General features: G+C 36.3%; 1 protein-coding gene across 2 annotated transcripts; it reads left to right on the top strand.

Annotated features, from left to right (window-relative positions):
• Nucleotides 1–672: 672 nt before the first annotated feature.
• On the top strand, nucleotides 673–3,626 carry LOC121996114. Of its 2 annotated transcripts, none has more exons than XM_042549948.1 (6): nucleotides 673–1,192; nucleotides 1,278–1,422; nucleotides 1,682–1,864; nucleotides 1,949–2,032; nucleotides 2,690–2,771; nucleotides 2,886–3,626. In XM_042549948.1, exons 1-6 carry the CDS (start codon nucleotides 924–926, stop codon nucleotides 3,323–3,325), a joined length of 1,203 nt encoding a protein of 400 aa, XP_042405882.1. In that variant the 5' UTR covers nucleotides 673–923; the 3' UTR covers nucleotides 3,326–3,626. The 2 variants fall into 2 exon arrangements, with proteins under 2 accessions (XP_042405882.1, XP_042405881.1); XM_042549947.1 differs by having other exon boundaries at nucleotides 1,269–1,422.
• Nucleotides 3,627–9,168: the final 5,542 nt, after the last annotated feature.

The raw sequence follows: 9,168 nt of genomic DNA, 5'->3' as shown, positions 1-9,168 counted from the left end.
TAGGATAATAATAATTTCTAATTAACACCATCAATTTCTAATACTCCTTGGTTCAAAAAATATCAAAATTTTAAATTTTTGAGTAGTATAGATCTATCAATCAATTTCTAACTGATGAACTTAAAAAATTTTAAATTATTTTAAATCAAAATCAATATACTCTTAAAAATTTCACTAATATATTCATAATATAACATTCGAACGTAATATTATAAATTGAGAACAATAAAATTTTCCAAATTTACAAAGATTCACACAGACACAAATGCAAGTCATTATTTCCGGAAACTTAAAAAGAGTATAACATGGATGTGCGTGCACCATCTATATTATGTTCTGGGAACAGTATAATTTTATCTAAAAGTTTAAATAAGATTGGTAAATGAACTTTTTATTTTTTTTTATTTTTTTTTATTTTAAAATACATAAAGTGTAATTTATAAAATTGTGTAATCTTAAAATAAGTAATAATATACATACATTTTATTTATTAGATAAATATTTAACTTAAATTATAAAGATAACAATATTATTAATTGAGTTTGATAAGATTTTAATAAACAAACTTAAACAATTTTATTAAAATAAATAAATAACTTTGTACATGATTGAGAAATATTATCGTGTATAACGGCCAATATAAAAGGAATCGTGTCCGGACGCCGAGGCGGAATCCCAATCGCAGGCCTCTTCGTCTCCGCCTCCTTCCTTATCTCTTTATCTCTTCCTCCGCCACATCTTGCGATCTCTCCTCCCTCCGCCTCATTTTTTCTCCCTTTTTCTTTGTCTTCTGCTTCCCGCCGCCTCCTCCTTCCACTCGTCGCCACCTCCAACTCCCACTGCGCTGCGCCCCACCCACCCAATCATTCTCTTCTCCTTCTCCTCCTCCTTCTTCTTCTTCTTTTTAAGGCTTTCTCCTTGCCATGGCTTCGGTTCTTGACGTTTTGGTGGAGATATTACGGAATCCCACGGCGGGGGATGTCGCTGCATTCCTCGCCCTCTTTTCCCTCCCACTCTGCACTGCCGTCGTCGCCGGAGTGCTGCTTGGATGGGCGTGGCGGCCCAGGTGGGCCATCGGGCTGGTAGGCGCCGAGAGGCAATCGCTCCATCTTCCTATGTCTGATATCACGCTCTTACCTGCCTCCAGCTCGTTGGCGGCTCAGGGGGTCGATACCAGGGCGGATGAAAAGATGTAAATTCATTTGCTTTGTTATCATCTGATTCTTTGCTTCTCTTGTTATGCAAAATTAAATAATTGTTTTTATTAGAATTTGTAGGAGTGAGGAACCGGTATTGACCGATGCGGATATGGAGCACCTGTTCCGGTTGGTGGAGGAGACGGATGGGGGGCCGGCGTGGCAGAAGATGATGGACAAGTCCTTGCCTAACATGGCCTATCAAGCTTGGAAAAGAGAGCCTGAGGTAGGTAAAAAAAGGCTTCAACTTGGACGTTTGAATTATTTGCCATGCTTACCATTTTCATATGGAAGGTGCCTCATTTTCTGATCTGGATTTAGGGTTCTCGCCTGATGCTTTATAGATAATTTTCTTTTAGGATTTTGATTAGTAAGAATTCCATTGATTGTCAAAATTTGGTTGGCAAGGTTCTTTTAGTATTGACTTGGATTCAGCTTTTAACTGGAGCATTTATCAGTTATGAAATATGTTGCAATTTTTACAGACTGGACCCCCTCAGTATCGTAGTAGCACTATATACGAGGACACAAAACCAGAAACATTGAAGGAGTTCTTTTGGGATGATGATTTCCGGATCAAGAATGGTTGGGATGATATGCTCCTCCAACATACCACACTGAAGGAGTGCATGACCACAGGGACAATGGTGGTTCAATGGGTTCGAAAGGTATAATTGATCATGAACTTTTTACCAACCAAAATTGCAGTTTACTGCTTTTGCAGTTTGTTTACTATGTTTATTTTTGTGCAGTTTCCTTTCTTCTGCAGCAACAGGGAGTATATTATTGGTCGCCGCATATGGGAGTCAGGACGAACTTTCTATTGTGTAACAAAGGTAAGGAGGTCTGCTTTTCTAGTATAAATTATCTAATATGCTATCAAGCGAGCAAATATGATCAGATGTTCCTTCTCCACATAAAGTTCTTTTTTTTTGTATATTATGATGGTTGCCATAGTGGAAAATCTTGTATTTGTGGAGTATAAGTGAATATGTCATAAACTTGTTGATCCAAATTCTACCTTCCTTATCCCATCCAGCTGGTGCTAATATTGCCTGAGCAATACAGTTATGCCTTCTCCCTTTCTTGACAGAATTCCTTATGCATGTCTAGCCAACCTATTCTTCTTTGTTACCTTGTCTTTTCCTTCCTGAACCAAGATGTGCTGAATTACCTAGCTGAAGCTCATAGTTGAATTAATAGTTGCAGAACTTGCCATCTGTAGTTCCCTCCCGGGCAAGAAATAGATATCAACTTTTGAGGTCATATGTCCTCTATTTGTTTATTTGGCATATATACTTTCTGTTTGTACTTAATAATGGGCTTCACTGTGCAAATCTGTGGAACAACAAACATATAACATCAATATCATGAAACATATCTGTTTTCTTCTGCTGAGATCGAGTGTGGTATAGGCTTTTGTATTTGAAATGTGAGTTCTGTAAATTTGTGACAACTTTTCAGCTCACTAACCATTCACTAGATTCTTTCAGGGAGTGCCATCCTCAGATGTACCTAGGCGAAACAAACCAAGACGTGTTGACTTGTATTATTCGAGCTGGTGCATTCGTGCAGGTGCTCACTCTTCTACATGTTGATTTTCATCAATATATAGGGAAGTAATGACTTCTTAAGTTTCACTATCCATTTCAAACAACTGAAGTTTTTCTGATATTATGTTTCATCCAGTTGAGTCAAAAAAAGATGGCAGTACGACTGCTTGTGAGATTCTTTTGTTTCATCATGAGGACATGGGCATCCCATGGGAGCTCGCGAAGCTAGGTGTTCGTCAAGGAATGTGGGGCTGTGTCAAGAAGATAGAACCCGGCCTTCGTGCCTACCAAGCCTCCAGGACGTCCAATGAGCCATTGTCCCATTTTGCTTTGATGTCACAAATCAACACCAAGTTTGATGCTGATCAATTGAGATCACTTGAGACCGGCACCAATTCATCAGCTGATATTGTGGAGGCAGAGAAGCCAAAGGGCTGGACTAGTAACATACCTAGGTTTCTTATAGTTGTTGGTGCTGTTGCTGTTGCCTGTAGTGTTGACCATGGTCTGTTAACCAAGGCTGTCATTTTCGGTGTTGCAAGAAGGTTTGCAGGGATCGGCGGTAGAAGATTGTGATCCTTCTGAATAAAGGACCATAAATGAATGCATCCAGGCATTCCTAAGTATCAACCGCATTGGACCTTTTCTTTTTCCCCTCTTCTACCCTTCTCATGTGAGAGGGTTGAGAAGAGTGTGCAGTAGTTCTTATAATTTTTCTCACTTGTCTTAACTAATATCATCATGGTGTATATCCTTTGTTTCTTTTATCTTGCATTCACATATCTCTCTTAATTAGTCTCAGATTTTAGGGACAGAATTGGATTGGTTGTACATGGTAGAAAAATAAAGTTGTTGAGGCCACGAAGTTTTGAATTGAGAGCCAAAAGTTATTCTGTATACTGTTTGAAAAGGAAATATAATCAGGTTTATCCATTTCCATGTTTAATTCCTGATGCTCATCATGTCACATTTTCTCTTTGGTAAGATGCAAAATAGAGAATCCAATAGAAAATATCAAAGGCATGTCTAAAGATAATTAGAGATTATTAAGCAATATATTGCCTTTTAACATCCATTGCTGATGATCAACAAACGTGGTATCAAAGTCTCAAAGCAGTGGAAGCCATCCAATTCCATCGCAAACGAGGTGTTTCCAATCTCTCCCTCAGCTCACCTTCTTCCTTTCTCATCTCCGTTGCCTTTCTTACGGCCTCTGCTGTCTCCTGCACGCCTCTGTCCTTCATCTTCCTCATTAAATAGGAGAACAAGATGTAATCTATAGGAAAGAAGACGAAGCAGTTTTCCCTCAAGGAAAGGAAAAATAGAAGATCCTTCATCTTCCTCATTAAATAGGAGAGCAAGATGTAATCTATAGGAAAGAAGACGAAGCAGCTTTCCTTGAGAAGATCCTTCATCTTCCTCGTTAAATAGGAGAACAAGATGTAATCTATAGGAAAGAAGACGAAGCAGTTTTCCCTCAAGGAAAGGAAAAAGAGAAGAAACTAGTGCATTCGTGCAGGTGCGTGAGGTTTAAGAGATGGGGTGAGGGAAGGTTTATTAACGGAAGTAGAAGGGAGAGGAGGTAAAATATTTAATTTTTTTTGTTTGGGAGGGAGATCATTAACGTAACATATGTTACTTTGGGAGGAAAGGAAGATAATGAAGGTTAAATAGATAATGTTACAAAAGTATCTTTACTTTTTAAATTAAATATATTTTTATAATATTAATATTTTTTTATAATATTAATATTTATTTTATAAATATAAATTAGATATTTTTGAATAATAATATTAATTCTTATTTTTATTTTTATGAAAGAGAAACAAAATATATCCTATTTTTATAAAAACCAATTCACTATAATAAGCACAAAGTATATCTAACATCAAGTAACAAGTCTTACATAAATAATAATAATTTAACAAATATTCAAGATCATCCAAGTACATATAATTCAAATGCATAATACATAACATCCAAATATATAATCCCAATACATAACGAGCAACAAACTAATCATGTCGTAGATTCTCTCATCTAGCATTTGAAATAATAAGTTTTTGCGATGTTCGAAAGGGCATCCAAGTAAAGCTCTTAGCATCTTCGCGCGTTGAATAAAATACAAATAGCATGTAGAAATTATATGTTGCTTAACACGTAATTGAATCAATAAACTCCACACTTCATGCTCAGGAATAAGAAGTTCATTTTACTTAATTATTTCATGTGTTGAACTCATAATGACTTGAGCTACATGGTCAATTGCATTGGTTATACCATCATCATCAACTTTACCTTTCTTTGCACTCTTATTCTTTGATGATGCTCCAACAATAGAAGTAGTTTGAGATTCAGTTGGTTTAGAACTAAGAGATGAAATTTAGGCATCCTCATTAACTACATTTGAATTGTTCAAATGAATTTCCTGTTGAGATATCATAAATTCAACTTCATCAATGGTTTCAAAATTATTTCCACCAACATTATTCTCCATTTTCATGCTAGCTCTTCTCTTTCGCATTTCTGATGCAGTTTCGACATGTTGTCCCGTAGCCCTATCTTTCCCATATAATTGAACTAACTTCTTATAATTTCGAATATGCTTATTTTTCCATTCGGTAGCTGCTGGTTTTATCTATAGGTTACAATATAATTACATTAAACATTCCTTCGTAAATAATATCACAAGAGAAAATCAATTATAGTTTGCAAATGCATATCATGAAATACACCTCAATTAGTTGTTGCCAAATTTCAGGTTCAGCAATGAAGAATTCTGTTATAGGATCCTATCCAAAACCACTCATACCATTCTTGAATATATCATAACATGAAAACCAACATCTTTTAGTATGCTTCATGTGATTTTGAATCCTGTCCTTATCGATAAGTTTGTTGAGAAATTTTGCTTTCAATGCATTCACAATATTTTCAAATGCATGTATAGTAAATGTTCCACCAACTCTATTACTCATATTATGTTGATTCTGTTGGTTAAACCTAGGAAAACATACCGGTTCCACTGTACAAATATTTTTGTACAAATGTCGAACCTTTCCTTAAATAACATATTGTGTTCTTTAGAAGTTAAATAATGAATCACAGACGGAACTTAACATCATTGATTTCAAATTTAACTTATCTGTTCTTAATGGTTTAGATTTGAATCGCAAGCGGAACTTAACACTATTGATTCAAATCTACTTAGGTTATTAATTTCATAAATATTAATTTACAAAATTGGCTTCCAGGACTGCATGGCGAGGCACATGACCTTCTTGGATATGAGAGCAACCACCACCGCTTAGGCAAAGCCTTTTAAGGAAAGCTAATATTTATTTCCTTAAATAACTCTAGGTTAACCAAAAGGAACAATCGAATCACAAGTTCGAAAAGAAGAAAACACAAACTCGAAAAAGTAGATCTAATTGCCTCTTTTATTTAGAATTCTTACAAAGAGTAAAACTAGCATGATGCGGAAAACAATTGCTAATTATACCTTCTCTTTGTATGCTAATGACCTCGAGATCTTCTGCCATATTCCTCGCCTCGCCTTGGACGTCGTGTGGGCGACGATCCTCCAAGATGAACACCACCCAAAAGCTTCCTCCTTCTTCTTCTAAAATCCGGCCATCACCACCACTAAGGAGAAGAGAGCAAAGGGAGAGGAAGAAGGGAGAGGGCCGGCCACACCAAGAGATCACCCAAGCAAAAGAATAAGAGTTGTCTCATGAAGCCCCCTCACCCCTTCTTTTATATTACTTGCCCAAGGTAAATAAGGAAAAACCTTTTACAAAAAATAAAATCATCCAAGAGTTTTTCATTTTCCCTTTTTATTTTTCCTTTTCTTTCCTCTTGGTTGAATCAATCACCAATCAATAGTTATGATCAATCCTATTTGGTTTAGGATTGAATTTGGTTTAATCCTATTGGCCGGCCCTTGCTTGGGCACCAAGCAAGGTGGCCGGCCACAATTAAAAGGAAAAGAAAAATATTTTTTTTAAAAAATTTTACAAGAAGAAATCCTCTTATAAAATTTACAAGCTCTCTTTCCTAAAGTAGGAGTTAAAAAAGGAAAGTTTATAAAAATTAAAACCATGTTTTAAATTTAAAAACTCTCTTATAAAATTTCCTTTTTTAACATGGTAATAGAAAATTTAAATTTTAAAACTTCTTTTCCTTTTTTTCTTAAACCATAAGGATGGTTAAAAAAGGAAAGTTTTAAAATCTTTTAAACTCTCTATTTAAACATGTGGCCTAATTCAAATAAGGAAAGTTTTAAAAATTAAAATATCTCTTTTAAAACTTATAGTTTTCTACAAAGAGAAGATTTTTAAAATTCAAAACAACCCTCCATTTTGAATTATTATGGTCGGCCCCTACAAGCTTGGTCACCAAGCTATAGGGCCGGCCCCTTCAAGAGGATGTGGCCGGCCATTGCTTGGCCACCAAGCAATGGTCCGACCCCCTTCTTGGACACCAAGAAGAGTCTTACATTTAGATGGACTTGAGGCTATAATGAGGCTACGACAGGGACCTAGAGGAGAAATTGATTTTGGCCTTCCGATGAGCTTGAGTATCCCGTGTTCGGCCCGAACACACAACTCAAGTTCATCGATAATAACTCATTCCACTAGAGAGTTATTACCGCACTACCGCACCAATCTCAAATTACATTATGGGCTCCTTCTTATCATGAGTGTGTTAGTCTCCCTGTGTTTAAGATTACGAATGTCCACTAATTAAGTAAGTTACTGACAACTCACTTAATTAATATCTAGCACCAAGAGTAGTACCACTCAACTTTATTGTCATGTTGGACTAGGTCCACTTGCAGGGTTTAACATGACAATCCTTATGAGCTCCTCTTGGGGACATTCTCAACCTAGATAACTAGGACACAGATTCCTTCTATAATCAACAATACACACTATAAGTAATATCATTTCTCAACTTATCGGGCATATTGATTTATCGAGCTAAACCTCACCCTTTGATAAATCAAAGAAATAAATATTAAATATATGTGCTTGTTATTATATTAGGATTAAGAGTACACACTTCCATAGTAACTAAGGTTTAGTTCTTTTACTAAGTCAGTACAAAAAGAACATACCTAAATGATCCTACTCAATACACTTAAAGTGTATTAGTATAATTTATTAGTCAAGATAAACTAATACTTAATTACACTACGACTATACTGATAGTTTGTTCTTTTCTATCTTAGTCGCAAGCAACTGTTTATAATTTATAGAGAACCGACAACATGATCTTCTGAGTGTGACACCATACTCCATGTTGTCTACTATATAAATTAATTGAACAATTACATTTAATAAATAAATACAGATATTGACCAATGTGATTCTTTTACTTTAACAAATAAATGTTTACAAAAGCTAGGCTTTTAGTATACACTCTAACAATCTCCCACTTATACTAAAAGTCTAAGCTGCCATATCTGTTGCCTTACATCTGATTCCCATCCCTCCACATGCCGATCAAAAGCTTTTGCCGGAAGGGCCTTTGTGAAAGGATCTGCTAGGTTATCTTCTGATGCAATCTTGGCGACGACAACTTCTCCTCGCTTGATGATGTCTCGTATCAGGTGGTACTTGCGCTCTATATGTTTACTTGCCTTATGAGCTCGTGGTCCCTTCGAGTTTGAAACTGCACCGCTATTATCACAATAAATTGTGATGATCTTGGGCAAACCAGGAATCACATCTAAGTCCATTAGAAAGTTCCTGAGCCATACGACTTCTTTTGTTGCCTCAGAGGCTGCAACATACTCAGCTTCCATGGTTGAGTCCGAGACGCATTTCTGCTTAACACTCCTCCATGCAATGGCTCCACCTCCTAGAGTAAACACATAGCCTGATGTTGACTTACTATTATCCCTATCTGATTGGAAGTCCGAATCCGTGTAACCCACAGGGAGTAAATCTTCTGCTTGGTAGACCAGCATATAATCTCTAGTCCTTCTCAGGTACTTTAATATATGCTTTACCGCAGTCCAATGCCCTTGTCCAGTGTTACTCTGATATCTGCTAACCATGCCCACGGCAAAACAGATATCAGGTCTCGTCACTACAAAAAAATGGAGGTTTCAGCATCGGTTTTTTAGAACCGGTCAAATGACCACTCTTATGGCTTGAATCGGTTTTATAGAAACCGTTGCTATATATCTAGATTTGCAGCGGTTCACATAACCGACTCTAATTATATAATTTGCAGCTGCCAAATGTGGTTGCTACATGATATCAATATTAGAAGCGGTTTGTGACCGCGGCAAAAGGCATATTTTAGAATCGGTTTCTATAACCGCTCCTACAGCTATAATGAGAACATTTAATTAGTAGCGGTATGTAACTGCGGTAAAAATTAAGTCAGAAAAACACTTAAATATTTAT

The sequence above is a fragment of the Zingiber officinale genome, chromosome 6A (genome assembly GCF_018446385.1).
Source record: "Zingiber officinale cultivar Zhangliang chromosome 6A, Zo_v1.1, whole genome shotgun sequence".
NCBI lineage: Eukaryota > Viridiplantae > Streptophyta > Magnoliopsida > Zingiberales > Zingiberaceae > Zingiber > Zingiber officinale.
This window is presented reverse-complemented; position numbering and strand designations above follow the sequence as displayed.

What these genes read in the sequence shown, in the direction of transcription:
- LOC121996114 (XM_042549947.1), top strand. Translation starts at nt 924, where the DNA reads ATGGCTTCGGTTCTTGACGTTTTGGTGGAGATATTACGGAATCCCACG. An exon ending in TGGTTCAATGGGTTCGAAAG is followed by an intron (nt 1,865 to 1,948) that starts GTATAATTGATC and finishes ATTTTTGTGCAG; the next exon opens with TTTCCTTTCTTCTGCAGCAA. An exon ending in GAGCTGGTGCATTCGTGCAG is followed by an intron (nt 2,772 to 2,885) that starts GTGCTCACTCTT and finishes TGTTTCATCCAG; the next exon opens with TTGAGTCAAAAAAAGATGGC.